This window comes from Choloepus didactylus, chromosome 2, assembly GCF_015220235.1.
Source record: "Choloepus didactylus isolate mChoDid1 chromosome 2, mChoDid1.pri, whole genome shotgun sequence".
Classification (NCBI taxonomy): Eukaryota; Metazoa; Chordata; class Mammalia; order Pilosa; family Megalonychidae; genus Choloepus; species Choloepus didactylus.
This window is the reverse complement of record NC_051308.1, coordinates 93580751-93598732: the sequence shown is the minus strand read 5'-3', so window position 1 is coordinate 93598732 and position 17982 is coordinate 93580751. Positions and strand designations below refer to the sequence as shown.

The 17982-nt window shown below is 39.3% G+C and overlaps 1 protein-coding gene across 2 annotated transcripts in view; it reads left to right on the top strand.

Annotated features, from left to right (window-relative positions):
* The window catches only part of PRRX1 (paired related homeobox 1), a 68265-nt gene that overhangs the window by 37949 nt on the left and 12334 nt on the right, over window positions 1–17982 (top strand). For both annotated transcript variants that reach the window (XM_037825370.1, XM_037825371.1), the window contains exon 2: window positions 15283–15458. In XM_037825370.1, coding sequence (XP_037681298.1) covers window positions 15283–15458 — 176 coding nt within the window. The remainder of the gene's footprint in view (window positions 1–15282; window positions 15459–17982) is intronic.

Genomic DNA, 17982 nt, shown 5'->3' with positions numbered 1-17982 from the left:
CATTTTTTATTCTGAAATATTACTAAATATTGGTTTGCCTTATATATTACTTAGGTAAATGTCACTTTGCTTAGTTTCGGTAAATTGTATTTTATAAAGTCCATAAGGACTTTTGGAATATAAACTAAACAACATATGCAAGTTGTTTTATGCTCTTTGGAAGAAAGGCAACATATAATGTAACATCTTAACCCTCAGAAGTTATAAACACAATTACATTGTCTCTCTCTAATGAAATTCTGTTCTTTCCAACTGTACTGAGAATAAAGTAGGGGATATAGATTTCTGGTTCTTTTCCTGAGGTTCAAAAGTCCCTAGGCCGTGGTTAACTTTTGGCTTGAGACCACAAAAAACACACTCCAAATATTCATCATATCCAAAGGTTAAATAGGGCACATAAGATAAAATTGATTTATTGGCCTTTGGTCATTGCAGTCATTGTACAGGACTGTATGCAAACTTGCCTTCTCAGCTGTACTATATCCTTAAAGTAACCAAGATGTACTTGGAAAATCCAGTGACATACATCTTCCTGTCTCCTGTCCTGAGCCCCCACAAATGATGATTTTGGAGACACCTTCACAAAAGCCTTTGTTGAAACAAAATGGTCAACAGTTGTGTTCCAACAGATCTGCACCCTTTATCTTCCTGCAGTAAATAAACTATACACCAAACCTTTCTTAGTATTAAATATTAGACTTTGGCTCTCAGTCTGGGGAATAAAATGTTTTTCTGGATGCTGTCCTTTTGGAAGAGGTATCAGCTTGAAATTTAACTAACAGGCTTAGATTCTGTTGTTACTGGATACTTGGTGCCATTATTTTTCCAGACCTGACAAGAAACTGCTTTTCTGGAGGGACCCATAAAACTCACCTAGTGGCTTTGGTCTAGGCTTTGAAATGCGCACTGAGAATGTTCCAAAGGCTTGCATATTACTTGGGTCCTAGTGGGACAGCCTCAATGTATTAAGTCTCAGAGGATTAAGTCACAGAGGATGAAAGAAAAATACCCATTCTTAGGGATTCATCTTTAATGCACCTCCTTCCTTTTTTTTTTTTTTTTTTTTTTTGCCCCCTTTCCTTCTTTTCCATTATGTAGCAATTTAAGTCCCTGTTGATATAATACCTGGTTGCACCAACCAGCACAACTTGGCAATTTACTTCACTTGGAACCTTATATACTCTGTCTTGGCAATGTCTGTTTATTTAAATTTTAAACATCTGAAATATCTATTTAAAATATATTTTTTGTTAATAGCTGAGTCCAGCTGGCAGTGGTATCACATGAGCTGTTGTTTTGGAGCTCCTAACTAAAAGTGAATATGTAAAAGTGAGTTAACAGATATAATTGTCACTGGACGAAGTAATGATGGTAGTGCTCAGCAGTTTTAGCAGTTCATACAGAGAGCCCAAACAAGTCAAATCTCTCACAATGCAACAGGGTGTTCCTTTCCAGCATGGGCAATTGGTTCTGCTAGTTCTATGTCTGCCACTGTGGATACTAGTTCAATCGATGATTTTCTGAGCTGAGACACACAAGCGCGCACACACACACACACACACACACATTTTTATTAGAAATTCTGCCCCCATCTTGAAATGTTAAATTATTTCAAAATTTCAGAACTTTATAAAACGTGTTTTCATCTTTGTTCTCTTCTAAAATGTTTGAATGCCTGCTAAGCCTGAACATTTTCTCTGAAAATTATTTAAAAGAGAAGTAAGCATTCATACAATGTGGAAATAACCCTGATATCTGCAAAGATAATCAGTAATATAATGTCAAACAACAAGGACACTGAACATGTGACAACAAAAATATGTATCCATGGAATTACATAATATCTAGCTGTGGAGCAGTGTGTTGTGGGAACACAGGGTCAGGGCACAACAGAAACTTTTAGCAAATGATCCCTTTATTTTGCACAGTATAATGAGCCCAGGAATGGCAAATAATCTCCTCATCACTAAAACAGCACAAGGAGTCCAAAGAGCAGTGGAAACAGTCCCATCATGGTTGGTCTCCGAGGTGGCCAGGAACTGCTCCGGGTCCAAGCTGCTGGATGGCAGCTCCGCATGCCTACTTCACGCTGGAGGAGAGAGGCAAATATATACTGTTTGAGGGCGGTTTTTATTCACCGGTGTGTCGGGGGCGGGGGTGGGGGGGAGATGGCACTGTCACTGAGAATTCCTGTGCTTACAATTCCTGTGCTTAGAATTCCTGTGCCGGTCAGCATCCTGGGCTGCTTCTTCCGGGTTTCAGGGTTTAAGGTCTGGCAGGGCCTCTTCCCCCAGGTTGTGGAATGGCACACAATAGACAAGGAGGTGGGGCAGGTGAGGTCTGAGTGATGGCCCTTGACATGAGTCTATGATTTCCTTAGCACTAGTTAGTCCATTGTTAAATTCATAGTTCCACAACTGAAATTACTACTAATTAGTAAATATATTATCCTTTACTATATGCCTCTTTGAGTGGACAGATTTGTCAATTGGTCAAGCATTTGAAGAGAAAATCGTCATTTCAAATCGGGAAGAGATACTAAAAACAGTCAGGTGCTATAGAAATGGAAACCCAGATTGGCAAAGCAACATTATTAAGATCACATGAGTTTTCAGGGCCAGAATCAGGGTGAGAACCCAGGTTCTCTGACTTTTAATCCACTGGAGCCTCCTCTGTCTGCCCCTCCCCCTCCCACTACCCCCGCCACACACACACACACACACACACAATTTGTTTTTATGATTAAATTTCATGAACCAACTTTTACCAATATTATATTCCTGAAAATATGGGAAAGGGTATAAAATCTCCATTGTAAATCTGAGATAGGTCTATGACCAAATCAAGTTATGCTTTGATATTAAGGATGGGCTCTCAGGAGAAGTTAGCTACATCGCTCTCACTTGCTGACCACCTAGGCCTAATGGTCAGGAAAGCTCGATGCCACTTGGCTACTTGGTGCTAAAACTGGAAATCTCCAGGAAAGAAAATCATAGTAATCCTTTTTCCCCAAAAGACAGATGTGTAGCAAAGGAATAAGTTTAATGATGCCATGTGGGAAGGTTTGACCACTACCTCTGGAAAACCTTAGTATAGAATTAAGAACAAAGTGAAGGAGCCAATCAGGAGTCTGCAGAAAATATTTGAATAACAAGAAAGGGGCAGATTTTCTTGTGAATAATCTTCTCTTTGACTAGATGAAAAACTTTAAAACTGCCTCCCAGAATGTCCCACTTTCACCTAAGTCAGTTACCTTACACACAATTCCATTAACTGATTTATGGCAAACACTGTGTTTATAGAATCTGATTTTCCAAAATCCTTTCTGCAACCTACTCACCTAATCAGTATATTTTTTTGTATGGGTGCCCTGAGTTAATAAAATCTTCATGTTTATTCTTGAGATATTTTGTTTTACAAAGTATTGACTTCCAAATAAGTTAACCACATTGCTAAACCTTGTGCCATTTTAATTAAAATTACAGAGGAGTAGAGAAGAAATAAGAAGAAAGCTGGAAAATAAAATTTCTACCAATGGTTGGGGAATGGTTTTACAGTGGAATTAAATGCTAGTTCATCTTATTTTGTCCTTGCTCTTGGTTCAACTACTATCAAAGTCCTTTGGTAAAAGTAACTTAAAAGTTGGAAAATTTTTTAAATGTGGGAAACCTGAAAAAAAAAAAAACCTAAGAATATGGACAGAAGAATGTTTGTATTAGCATTGAAGACACACTGAAAACAGATGCCAAAGAAGAGAATGATCTAGGTGGTGATTAAAGAGTCAATATCTTTATCCTTGGTTATCCTGCATTTCTAATTATAATTTTTTTATCAATAAAACTTTTTATTAGGCCTTTCCTCCATCCTAGCTTCTTCTTGTTATGAGTTGAGCAGTGTGAATTCTTCTTGCCAACTTTCAGATGATGGGGATTTAGAAGTGGCCATGTCATGAGTCATAGTGACACATAGCTTACTCATGGCTTTCCATCCAGGCAGACAGAATCACCCATCAACAAGGAGCACTTTAGGTCTGTTCAACAACGGGGGGCATGATTCAGTGGAATAAGATTATTCCTCATGGATTTTCGGGTGTTTTGCCCAAATTAAACTTTTTTTCTCATATGATCTTAGTGCATTAGCATCCTTACTAGTAAAAACAGTCACTTATCCCTATGTGACTAAGGTTTAGGTGTGGTTGACAGGCAGTAATGTCCCTGTATGTTGGAGAAGGAATTATCCAGGCTTTTTCCCAACTTTCTTTTCCAGTGGATGGGAACAGAAAACACAGTGACTAGAAAAGACTAACCAGAAGAGAACACAACATAAAGTTAAACTTTTTTATTTTATGGAACATAGAGATAACTCTACCAAGTTAGGTCTTTCGAGAATTTCTTTGTTTTTGCTAGGGTCAAAGATGGTCAGTAATTCCACGTGTCATCGTTATAATGTATTGAGTGCTGCTAAGATTCTACATCCTAGACCCTGCCTTCAATGCAGTCTAACTGGGAAGATAATTACTGATGCAAAGTCATGCACAGAGAAACTGCATGAAAGGCCTGGATAACACATGCTCCTGTGTTTACATGCCTTGGAGTAAATCTTCAAAACAGGGAAAATGGTGTGCCAAAACCTTCTAACAGAAACTCATCCCTGAAAAAGCTGTCACTGAGTATGAGTTGACCAGGGTGTGCAGGATGGGTGTTGTCCCCAAGCACAGTTAACCTATTCATTCAGTCATTATAAGAAAAGTGCCTATAATATGCCAGGCACCAGATTCTGGGATACCACAGTGAAAAAGTCAGACAAGGTCTCTGCCCTCAGGAAGTTCATATTCACATAAATAATTACAGATTGTCATAAATGTTATGAACCAGATGGCTAAGCTGCTGGGATAGAGTATGACAAGGGAAGGGCTACTTCTGGCCCATGGTCAGAGGCATCCCTGAGAGGAGCTGGAAGGTAAATTGAGACTTGGAGGAGGAGAAGGAGCCATCAATATAAAGAGTCAAGGTATAGTGTTAAGTCCTAGAATGTGGTTAGGCCAAGAGAGACAAGGACGAAGAGTAATATAAATGAAAGATGGGGAAAGCATGTTTTTTTCTACCATCAGTGGCACAGAAGAGTGGGGTAAATGGAGTGAAAAATCACAGTGCAGCTGAGAAAGAGCTGCTGGACTCCAAGTATGACAGCACAGAGGCTCATGCTAGCTATGTCTTCTGACCCAGCACTGACTGCAGTGTCTCTGCCTCCTCTCCAGCCTATTGCTGGCTCCGGTGACCACCAAGTCCACTGGAATATTTTTTCTACTGTTACTTTTCAAGTGCTTGTGGTTTCTTTTCTCAAATCAGTTATAAAGTCCTTTGATGGAAGACTAAATACAATATTCCTCTATATTCCTCAGTGCATCTACTTGCCTGGCATGTGGTAGGTGCTCAAAAAATATTTGTTCCAGTGAGCACGAGGATGTGCAGGCCAAGATTAAGTCTGATCATTGTTGGTAGCACCGATTTTGGGATTAGCCTAAGTTAGTTGACATGAGTTCTGTTCTCAGCAAGGCTAATGTCCCCCAACCCAGGGTCAGGTCAAGGCTCCTAGGGGAAAGAAAGAAGTATGCACTTATTCTCTTTTCTTTTTGGTAAACTTAGAGGATAGAACGTCTCTTAGAAAACTCTCAGATTTTCTCTTTCTTTATACTATGTTTATGGGTGAACTAACTTTTAAAATAAAGATTCACATTGATTGCTACTTGGAGAGTTACCCCTACAGGGTGCTTTGGGCATGGAGGAAGAGATCAATTACCTTAGCTTCCCAAGGCATGGATAATTAATGGACAATCCTCATCCAATATATCATTCAGCCAAATGTTTTCCAAACAACAACAACCACAACAAAGTGCATAATACAATTACCGCCTTCAGCAGAGACTTGTTGAAAGGTTTCTATTTGGATAGGTACTGAAAATATAAAACCAATCCTACAATCCCACCATGTTGGATCTGAAAGAAACTGTAGACACTTAGTCCAGCCTAAAATTCTGACTTGGCCAGTAACTCCAGCAAATTAAGACTTGAGCCTCCTGATGCCCAGTCCAAAGGCCTTTCCACAACTGCTGGATAATACAATTGAAAGCAAAATATAAGGAAAAGTGCATTCCTAGTTATAATTTATATCATTTAAAAATGCACATGTTCTTTATATATTAAAGCAATCCATTATATATATAAGAAAATTAAAAACTAGAGATGTTACAGTGTGGCACTTTGCTGAAAAAAAAAAATGTCAAATTTTGTATCAATGCATACACTTTGGCTTTTCTTGCTCTTTAAAAAGGAACTTTAATTGTAATACATAGACAATGTTTAAAAAATACGAATTTTTTTTTTTTTTTTTTTTTTTTTTTTTTACGTGGACCATTTTAGCATGTTTCAGTCTTCAGATCAGCTTGGTATCAAAGACTAGACTAGAGTAACACTTGAGAGGATATTTAATTTCCTCTTTAGCCCTCCTAATTTACTCTATAGAGTGTTACAAAATTAACCTTCGCCCCTTCTCTTTTTTGTGATGGAAAGCTAAGTTCTCTGTTTCCTATGACTTTCTCTGTTATAGGTATCTTGTTCTTTTAATTTCAGATGAAAAAATAAGAAGGACATACATGTCATGCTTCTATTCTCAAGAGTTCAAATGTCTTATAATTGTTTTTTGTTTCCAAGTGAAGTCTTATTCCAGCTCTCCTTTTCTTCCAAGAGCCAAGCTTACTCATTAACTGCATACATCTCCTCCATTGCTGTTTGTTTCTAGTAGTGTTTTATTTAAACTTTTTTTTTGACAGATTTTTCTTTAGAATATGAAAAATTATTACCAAAAAAATGAGTTAAAAATATGACATGTTGGTTGCCTGATATGAAGATACTGATTTCTATTGGTAATTTCAAGACTAGAATTGTACCTTTTACAAAGTGACAACAGTCTTACTATAAAGGATAATGCCATCAGAGGAAGGCAAGAATGCAGGCCTGGAATCCTCACCACTGCCAGGCACTTCCACGTGGACCACACACCTGGAATAGTGCAAGCTTGGAACGCACTTAGAATCTGTCAGAACTCACTCTTTTCCCAGAACTTTGCTTTCCTTGGTTTTGTTTCATCCCTTTGGAATTTACCAAAGTGCTCAGGCATTATAAAAAAAAGAAAAGTCACTGAACAAATACTGAGTAATTTGACCCAACTTTTGTGCTTTTAGACATGAGACAACCAAATTAGTCAACCCAAGGCAAACTGGCTGGGAAATAATTGAAAATTTCATAGCTGGGCTTTAGCCCTGAGAACTCTTTTTCCTTTATAAAAATTCATTTCTAGTGATATTGGTTGCTAACGGTACTGCTTGCTTACTTATTTTTGAGTGCTAGAATCTGCTTGCTTTCTGGATGTTTGTTTTCAAAATTTGGATTTAGAAAGGAAAATAGGCTTGTTAGAAGGCCAGGTATGAACTAACAGCTGAAAATTGTCCCAAATGGAGTTTTTTGGACAAATGTCTATGCCTGATTTCATTGTGCAATTTTGGGCCTACCACCAAGTCTCAGCTCTTGCTGATTTTTATAGCTTTTATTCCAGCTCTCTAAATCTCAATTATGTGCTCCATCAAACATAACTAAACGGTAGCAGCATATTTGAATGGCTTTCTCACTCTCTACACATTATTCTGTGATAAAAATCTCACTGAATAGGCAAATGCCCACAAGCAGAGAACAGAAGAGACAAGGAACAGCAGCAAAGATTTTGAGTAGGAGATACTGCAGCAGCAGTGGTGACAGCAAAAGCTGCCACTCACCAAAACCTACTATGTGCCAGACCCTAGTTCATTAATTCTCAAATGACCCCAGGCAGTAGGTTGTATTACTCCCATTTTATTATTTTGAAAAGAGACTCAGAAAAGTGAAGTGTCTTGCCCATGACCACCCAGCTAGGGCCCGTAGGAGAACACAGGTCATTCTGATTTCCAACTGGTTCACCTCCTATTCTGCTCCCCTACCCTGCATCCTCTCTCCAAAGTTTTGTTAGTTGGATTTGATAGAAAGATTCTTATTTTCCACTTTTTTTGGGCATCCTGAAGTGGGTTCGAAAATTAGTAGCTCAGTGATTTATCCATAGAGAAATTGTGAGTAGGTTACATGCCTGAAGCCAGCATTTTATGTTTTTATGAAAGAGAAGGTAGATGTCTGTCCAGTAACTCAATTCCTGAGTAAGAGTTCTAATATATGACTATTTCATGTCTGATTATTAATTTGTATTTACTAAGCATTGATAGGAGCTTCAATTAAGTACAGACACAAACTTTGTGCTGTGGATTTATGGTCTAAAATAGACACATAGTCACAGTGAAAATGCCAGCATGGAGAAAGCATCAACATAGCCTCAGAAGAAAGCAAGCGTTCCCATATAGGATTGCGTAGGAAGGCTGGCTATCCCCAGGGTTCCAATCAGGAGTCCTTTAAGAAAAATGTCTTAGGAGAGTTAAAGCACATAAGGTGATGAAAAATATTTTAATATTTTTGGCTCTGTGGAAATGCCTGACCCTAGAGAGATGAAAGAAAACATGCATGATAAGGTCAAAAGCAGTGCAAATTGCATTATGATATTTTATATTTTTCAGTGTTTTTTTCAAATAAGAGTTGCTTTTACTGAGAGAGCTAAACTTTGAGCTGTGTCTACAAAGAACTACTGTGGTTTTACACCGAGCTACTGGCTCATCTTTTTGGTTAAAACCGTTCATAATAACGCAATTTCACATTTTGGAGGGCATTTGTTTCTCCAAAGAACATATGTCTTCCCCAAAATTACATCCAAGGTGTTTTAATGCTATTTTCTAAGGTTCAAACTGGTATTTGACTAAAAGTAAACAATTCTTATTCCATGTTGACAGTAAAGGAAAAAACAGACACATCAAAGACCATCATACAAAGTTCATGGTCTGGCAGCTGTAATGTGGTAACGTAGCCTAAAGCAAACAAGAGCTGCACAGTTGGCTGTTGGTACTGGCAGACACCTGGTCACTCTTGACAGTTGCTGGGATTTAATGGTGGGGGACATCACGTATGCCATTGAGAAGGTGTAGGGTGCCGCTAATCTCAGGTTGGGTCATTGTGATGCATAAATTTGATCCGCCCTGCGACATCCCAGTGAAGTGAACTGTGTGCCATTTATCAGGGTACATATTAAAAGGATGCTGTCCTAATTGCAGTTGGAGCTAAGTGTAACCAAAGAAATGCAAATGAATGCCACAGCTGTATTTCACTGCTTTTCATAGGCCTTGCAATAAAAGCTAAACAGTTTTTTGTGGCTTTTGCAATTATACTTCCCTTCAATTTTCCAAAGGTTACAGGGCCTGCACCACACAAATCCCATTAAAGTAAGTAGCTGTTGTGCAATATAAGTTCCTTTCAAAACATTCTTCCATGCCCATAAAATGATCAGCGGGCTGCACTTGAGATCCATTTGCCTGCCATGTTTTCAACCGAGAGGCAGATGAGGAGCTTTGATGTGGTGGTTGGTTTCTGCTACTGAAGCTGGCATTTTATCTTCTTGCATCAGATTTCTTCCCAAATTGATGTGACTCAGGCATACCAAACACGTTTGACTTCAGATTTTATTCCTAAAATATATTTTTGCTCTACCTTTAAATTACATTTGGCCGACCTTGATTTGGGTATCTCCAAGGCCCCTCCCACAGGATGCACATTAGAAGGGGATCAGGGATTTTCAGAGTTAACTGAGGCCTGCATGGGGAGTGGAAGGCTGCTTGGTCATCACACTTGATGATGGCACTTCACCAGTCTTCTCCATCCTCCCTCCAACGCAACTTTGGCAGTCACAAGTGAATTTATGTCAGAGCCAGAGGGCGGAGCTATTGTTCTCTTTAACTCATATTTGAATGCACAGAGGGCTCTGACCCTGGGCTCATTGCTTTCTTTCCTCCAGAAGTACCTCATATTCTTTGTAACAGCCCAATACATTGGAAACACCATTCTCTTTAGCAGCATGGATTTCCTTCTTATGTTTTTTCCTGTTGTTTAAATCATTCATTTCTCCTGCGGCCACTTCTCTAGAAAGGAATAAAAATGAAGGGTTAATTCCTGCATTTACAAAGGACTCAGAACCTGAAAAAGAAACACTGTAAAAGTTTTTTTCTTCCACAGGTAAAACTACCCAGAGACAAATGATAATGTTAACCTAATTACTTGCTATGCCCCATTAAAAAGAAAAATGGGAATTGAGAAATTACTCAGGCCTTTGAAACTTCAGATGAATCACTAAGGTTCTGATTTTGTACAATATGACTCAAACTCTTTCAAATTTTATTGTCCGTTAATTTATTGAGGGACCCTATCTCTTTTCCAGAGGAAAACCTAAATACATTGAGGTGACAAAACATTTAAATAGAAAGAATTAGACCATATTGTTTTAAAAAAAGCATTTGATTGTATACTAAAATATAGTCTAAAGGAATTTAGAAAATGGAGAGATCAATAGGAGTTATCAGGAAAGTTTCACATAGGAGGGAAGATTTGAGATGTGTCTTAAGAAACAGATTTTGAAGTATCTTAAAATTAGAAGAAGTCTCAATAAAAAGTGGAGAGAAGATGGAAGATATGGCTATAGTACAGCACCAAAATAACTCACATCACCACACATATTTTGTTGATAAGGCAAGGATTTATGGAGATCTTCACAAAGGAAAAAGCAAGAACATCTGGATCAGAGTAGCTATTCCAAATGAGAATGGTTGCACTTTTTTTTAATGGCTTTTCTGGTAGGAATGACAACACATGCTATACATGGACCCTCTTTCTTAGATCCTCTCATAATAGAAAAAATCCTATCTTTCCCCAAAATATTTTCCTGGGTAGTGTTTTCTGTTTATGAATCTGATACTTCATTATTCCTTTCTTGAACAGTATGTTTATTTTCTTCTTCACTGAAGAATATACTAGAACTGCGAGTCCTAGATTCTAGCTCTAGCTCAGTCACAAACTAGCGCTATAATTTGGGGGACGTCTCTTTACTCGTCTAGACCTCATTTACTTCATCTATAATATAAGGAGGTTGGATTAGTTAATTTATTTGGTTTTATTTGGTGCCAATATTTTATAAATCATGATTCCACATGAGAGGACATTTTACTTGTTTTTATTAGAAAGAGTGACAACAACCGCATACTTGCAAGTTACTCAGTCATCAATAAAGATAAAAAGTCCTTAAACACCTTGGATTTGAAACAATATGATTTTGATAAGGATGTGTTTTGTTCCCTGTGGTTCTTCTGCAGCTTGGTGAATGCTAATCACTTTGAAATTCCAAAGAATGCGAAGCTTCCTGATGTCCAAGTGGAACAGTATCCCTTGGACTTCATGTTTCAAAGTTGACCTTCATTGTCGCTGCTTTCCCTGGAAAGATGACCCTCCTACAATGATCGAAACACACTGCTTTCTCTTCTTATATTCAAGCAGAGCCTGGAATCTGATAAAAGTATTTATCATAGGTCTTCCACATGCCCTACATTTATAAATTTCTACAGTGTTTACGTTTCCTCTGGTGCTGCTGAAGATACCATGCTGGGTCCTGTTCTTGGAGGGAAAACAGGGAGCTCACGGTTTGTGATCAGTGAGCAAAGACAGACGGGCTGAAGGGCTGCCGCTCGAGCTGTCTCTGTTGCCCGCTCGTTGTCTTTTTCTATTATACTTGCACTCAGAAGGACATTTGCCAGATACAGACTCCCTGGACCTTTATTATTTGTATATCTTTTCTCACCTTCAACATGATCTGGACTGGTGTTTTCATTTGTTAAAAACAACAAGAACATTCACTGGGAAACTTTTGCTGGAATCATTTCAGGTCATCGTAGCTATTTATTCCCTGTCATAAGCTGTAATTCTCCATTTCCCTTACTCCCACGTCGGGGGAGTTGGTGGTTTGTAGTGGACCGTCAGTGCAATCTGAGTGAGCAGTGCAAGATTTCAAAGAACTACTGAGAAGTTATGTAGCAGGTTGTTGTGCTAGGAACAAAATAGGCTTACAAACAGCATAAAGGATTTGGAGTTTGTGGTTATACTTGAGAAAGAGTTTACTTTGAGGGAAGGGAAAAAATCATGTAATTGGCTTCAAAGGGGATTTCCTTTATATGATTAAAAATGATAGAGTAGTGTCTAATTGATCTCAGTTTGGGGTAGGCATGGGAAGTAAGTATTTTTTGCAGACTTCTGTTTAACTGGAACATGGAATTCAGGTTGTGGTGCTGTCACAAAGGCCTGGATGACTTACAGAGAACTGACATGCAAGACACATAGAACTGGAGAGAAAAAGACTTAGAAATAAGAATGGGAACAATAAGAATGCCTCCAAATATTTAAATAGGAATGAGACTACAGATGCAAGACACCTACTGAAAGGTGTTTGATCTTAGGTGTTTGAATTCTAGTATTGATGTTCTTGTAAACTAATTTAACAAATAGCTATATAGTAGTATAATCAGTGATGTTGGTTGGAATATTCTAGGTCTTGATACATCCCAGAAATCATGCTGATTAAATTGGCTCTAGTTGCAAGCTGCCACCGATCTGACATTCTTCCTGAGAGTGTCACAGAAGGGTCATCAAACCAGGGCTCGTAGCTGAGGTACCATAAATGTGAAAAATCAGAAAGGTGGTCAAATGCTTCACCACCATGAAGCCGAGAGAATGGGTGTCAGCAGCTTCTTGGTTAGAGGAATCTGGTTGAGATCATCTGATTTTTTTTTAAATAGAAACAATTTTTTTAAGGACACAAGAAGTTTCACATTTTCCCTGAGAGCAAATTCAACAAGCACTTAATGTATCTGTGTGTTCTGAATACCAAAGAGAGATGTACAGTCTCCATTCTAAGCTCCAATGGCATTCCTGGTGAGGCAGCATTGAGGAGAGAGTCTCTGATCAGCAAGACAAGAGAGTTCAGTCAATCAAGCATGAGAGATCTGAAGTAGGCACTACATTTTGAATCCATCCCTGATTTAAGTTACACTTTGAATCCATATCCAAATCCAGAAAATACCCTCAATTTGTAATAAGAGTTGTATTACAACTAAGGTAGATGTGATTATTCTTAGGATAGAATGTTCTGTGCTCACAGTTTTTTTGAGTGGGTTGTATTTATAATCAGAACGGATTAGAAGCTTGGCCCTGGCAGTGAGGGATTAAAAATGCCTACTTGACCAAAAAAGGGGAAAAAAGAAAGGTAACACGCTGAGGTCACAGAGGCTGAGAAATCCCAAATAGAGTCAAGAGGCTATCCTGGAGGTTTCTTTTATGCAAGCTCCAGCTAGACATCCCAAATGGCCACAGTATGCCATGCCCTCACCAACAGTAGTCCCCAAATACCTAGGTCCCTACCTGAGATTCTATAAAAGATGCACTCATTAAGTTCTATCTTTCAGAAACTTAAATCCACCAGGGAGTTACTATACCAGACAAGTCCTAAAACCCAGAGGCAACAGCCCCCTTCCCCATACTGTCGACACCCCCTTTCAATATGAACAAGTTAGGGTGCTCACTACCTAGACACCCCTGAAGATGGAGAAAGAGATTAAGTGAGAGGAAGAGGTAGCAACAAATAAGATAAGATTTAACAAAGAACTATGAATAATGAAACTTTATATAATTATATATATATATTTGGATGCTGGGGTGTTGGAATGGCTGGAAGGAGGTAAATCACACGGTGGAACTGTAGCCTATAGCATCCTTTGGGATGTGCTCTATGGCTGCTCATTAACTGTGCCTTGAAGGTCTTCACCTTTCTGTATATACCGTGTATTGCATAATAAGGAAAGAACTGAAACTGTGGAACCATAACCCATGACAATTTTTGAAATTACCTATATGACTGCTTGTTGAGCTATACATCAAGAGATGACACTTTTCTGTATGTATGTTATATTTTACAATAATGGAAGTGGCTGAAGTTGTAGAACTGTGACCCATGACATTCTTTAAAATTTGCTCTCTAACTACTTGTGAAATTGTTCTTTGAAAATTATCACTGTTATGTATATATGTTAAAGTTCACAATAAAAAAAAAAAGGATTAGGAGACTTCATATGATTATTATTTTCCTTTGGGCTGAGCCTATTAGGGTAGAAGCCAACTGTTGGAAATGTAAGTCCAGCTCATCAGGCTGAGCACATGGCTTGGACTCCGGCAGTGTGTGCTGTAATTCTCTGAGCTGCACAGGCTCTGCAGCGGCTCGGGCCTCAGGGTGATGGCTTGATGGTGGTGTTAGCACAGCTGGTGTGCCGTTCAGCTTCCCTCATCTGTCACTCCCGACTGGGACAGAGCGAGGGCGGCAGGCCAGGAGCACACTACTCCCTGACTGCCAGGGGCAGGCTGGATGGTTAGCTCCTCAAGGTGCCTCTGGGGGAACTCAGAGAGAACCAAGGAGGAGTGTGGACAGGGGAAAACTTGGGGTCATGATTCCTCAACAGTTCCTAAGACCTCAGGGCCCTACCACTTGATTTTGTTTGAAACTATTTCAGGGCTTTCAGTACAGTTCCTTGTCATGGAGTCTCATAGGGTGAGCCCCAGGCTAATGTTAGCTTGGGTTATGGGTGTTGGAGCACTAACCCCAAACTAGGCTGAAGCCCCTGAGACCACCATAACAATGGAATGGAGCCTTGAATGAATGCAGTTAGGAATTGTTTATTGTTTCCACGAGGAAGCATGGTAAAACAGAAATCCCTCTAATTTGGTTTGAACATGATTTCTTTTCTATAACTCTGCATTTGTGTTCTTGTGTGTATGTTGGCAAAAAGGAGCCAGGGGATAGTTGGTCTACTTGAATTATGAAACTCTATGAATGAACATGATATTGTCTAAGACAAATAAGGTACAAAGCAATTTACTCTTCTTCCACCTCTGGAGAAGTTTTTCTTCTCAGAGCTGAGGTTTTTCCTTTAGCCCTCTTTGACAAAACAGGATTCAAGAAACAGGCAAGAAATGTCCCTCTGACAGCTCTGGTCTGGCCCCAGATTTGGAAGCAAGAAACAAGCCTCAGAATACTGGGGGTTCTTGGTGTAGGAACTTTCGAGTGTCAATGCCCATATTTGCAGATGGAAACTGGCATTTCACTACCATTCTTTGATATGGTTGTGAGCAAATGAAGCAGTATCTCACTGTAGATATACAGTAAAAAATAAACGTGTAAACTGGGACCTGCTAAGTGATCTTGACTCCTTCTTATCAATTTCTTCTATTCCAGATGATCAGCTGAACTCAGAGGAGAAGAAGAAGAGAAAGCAGCGGAGGAACAGGACCACCTTCAACAGCAGCCAGCTGCAGGCTTTGGAGCGTGTCTTTGAGCGGACACACTACCCTGATGCTTTTGTGCGAGAAGACCTCGCTCGCAGGGTGAACCTCACCGAGGCCAGAGTGCAGGTAAGTCATGCTGTGGGAGGCTGGCCCTGAGCACTCCCCTCCCCCGTCTCCAAAGACTATTTAAGAACACAAGTTTTAGCTTTCACACTGAGGCTAGTACTAACAAGGGTTACAAACGGGCAGCAGAAGGAGCAAATCCTGTTTCTGGCTGTGTTTCTTTGGACAGAATCATGTTTTTAAAAATTGAATTGGATATTACAAGTAAGGTGGAATTTTCCCTGCTACACATCCCTCTCCTCCTCATTTTTCACTCTTCTGATTCATGTTCCCTCTATGGTCCCTCTGAGCATTTGACTTTGCATCCCCAGCTTTCAGTTTGAACTATAGGCTGGCTCCTCTCCCACTTCCGTTCTCCTCCCCAGCCTTTGGGGATGTACAGACTCTTAAGACATGTACTTTTTGTAAGTACACATGATTATGGACCTTGGTGGGAATTAGAAATGAACACATTAAAAATCTTTCACTTAAGAACTGCTTTAAAAGCACATTCAAGTAGACAGTTTTGTTTATCCTCACAGAGTCTCTGTGAAGTAGAGAAGAATAAGGGCATATAAGACAGGATAAAGAGAGTATAGCAATTCTTTCTAGCATTAATGCCATGATATATCAACCACAAGCCATACAGATAGAAAATGATACAATTAATAATAATAATAATCAATAACTAATAATAATAATGATGACAATAATAATATAAAACACTCCTTGCACCCTCATGAGCCAAGTAGTGTTCTAAGATCTTCCCATAAAATAATCTGTTTAATCCTTGAAACAATTTGATGAAATAGCTTGTGTTCTTTATCTTGCAGAAAAGGAAACTGAGGCACAGAGAGGTTAAAGTATCTTGCTCAAAGTCATATGATCATAAGTGGGAGGATTTGAACACAGATACGCAGACCCAGAGCTTGTAACAACTACAGTAGACTTTTAAATAGATAAGATTCTCATGGCTAAATGCCTTTTCAAGGAGTGCTTTGCAATCTCTGCTGAAAGTCACAGTCACAGGGGTTTTACTGTTTTCCATGTTGCCAGTTGTCATAGGAATGCAGCTTCTGTTTTGATGAGGGGATGGGCCAAATCTTCTTGGTCTTCCTGAAGAAATTGTGTGTGTGCATTCAGTCTGGGTTTGAGGGAGTTCTTGCTCTTACGCAGCCAGTAAATGAAAAACTCTCTTGATTGACTGGGGACTTGAGCTAGACCCAAAGGTCTCCTCTGGGAGGAACAGTGCAGTGTGACAGACAGACCCTTGTTGAGTTGAAGGGGAGAGTCCTGAAGTCCCTTCAGCCTGAGGAGAACTTGTGCAAGAGTTTTCCTCTTGGGGAGAAAGGAGCTTCACTTAAAAATGCTCCACAAAAGACAAAAAGGAAAATGTCAGTGACAGGAGGGGAAAGTTGTCTGGGTGCTGAGGGTCCTCCTGAGGATAGGATAGGACGAAGGGAGTGAGGATGCAAATCTTAATGGTTGCCCATCCCTCAAGGCTCAAGTGAGAGTAAACTAGAGAACCAAGACTCACCTTTCCTCTTTCCATCCAGCCATGCACAACAGAACTATGTGGCAGACTTCCTACATCCTCTGCCTCATATTGTTTTCACAGCTCTCCGACCATGCTTTCAATCGCTACCTCTCAGTTTCTCCTTCTCCCCTTCAAGACCCCCATACTTTTATGTTCCAAGTCCAGCCTGCAGTGGTGTGATGGCTGTTTTTAGACCAATAACACACAGTAATTTAAGGTTACTACTTTTGCAATCACTTTTGTCATGGAGATCTGAATTTTAAAGAAGGAAACCTTCTTTAGAGGGCAATGCTGGAATTGCTAATGCTGGAAAAAAAAAAAAAAATCCGTGAAAGAGCAATTCTATGGTTTGGGGATTATCTTGTCCCCATCACAACAATAAGCAGATATCTTTCTTATATGTTAAAATTATGTCATCTTCTTCCTTTCCCATCCTACTATGTTCTAATGACTTTCAGAGTTCTAAGGACTTCTTAAGTGAATGGGACAGAAACTTTGTTTTCTTTCCATGAAGTCTTACCTTTCCCAGTGTAAACTAATCCTTTTAGACTCTGGGCTTCTTTGCTTGTGCATTTATGGCATTTATCATAACATGACAGGTATTATATTGCGTTTATTTGGGTTAACTTCCCCCAATAGACTGTGAGGTCCTCTTGGATGGAGACCACGTTTTAGTCATCTTGGTGTGTTCCACAGCACCTAGAAGAGTTTTGCAAAATTTGTTTCTTTTTTGCTTCCCTCATTTTCCTTTCTCATTTTCCCCTCAAACATTTATTGAATACTTATTGTATTCTTGGAGTTGAGTTTGGCATTGGGGATGAATAAGACATGGGCTCTCCCTTCCAGGATGTTATGAACTAGGGGCATAGAAGACAGAGGTACAGATCATACCCACATAATATAATGAGCTAGGTCTTACGCTAAAGGAATGTACAAGAATTAGTGATAGTCCAGAGGAAGGAATGATTGTATCTGCCTGGGGAAAGAGGGAGAGAGTAAACATTTAGTAAG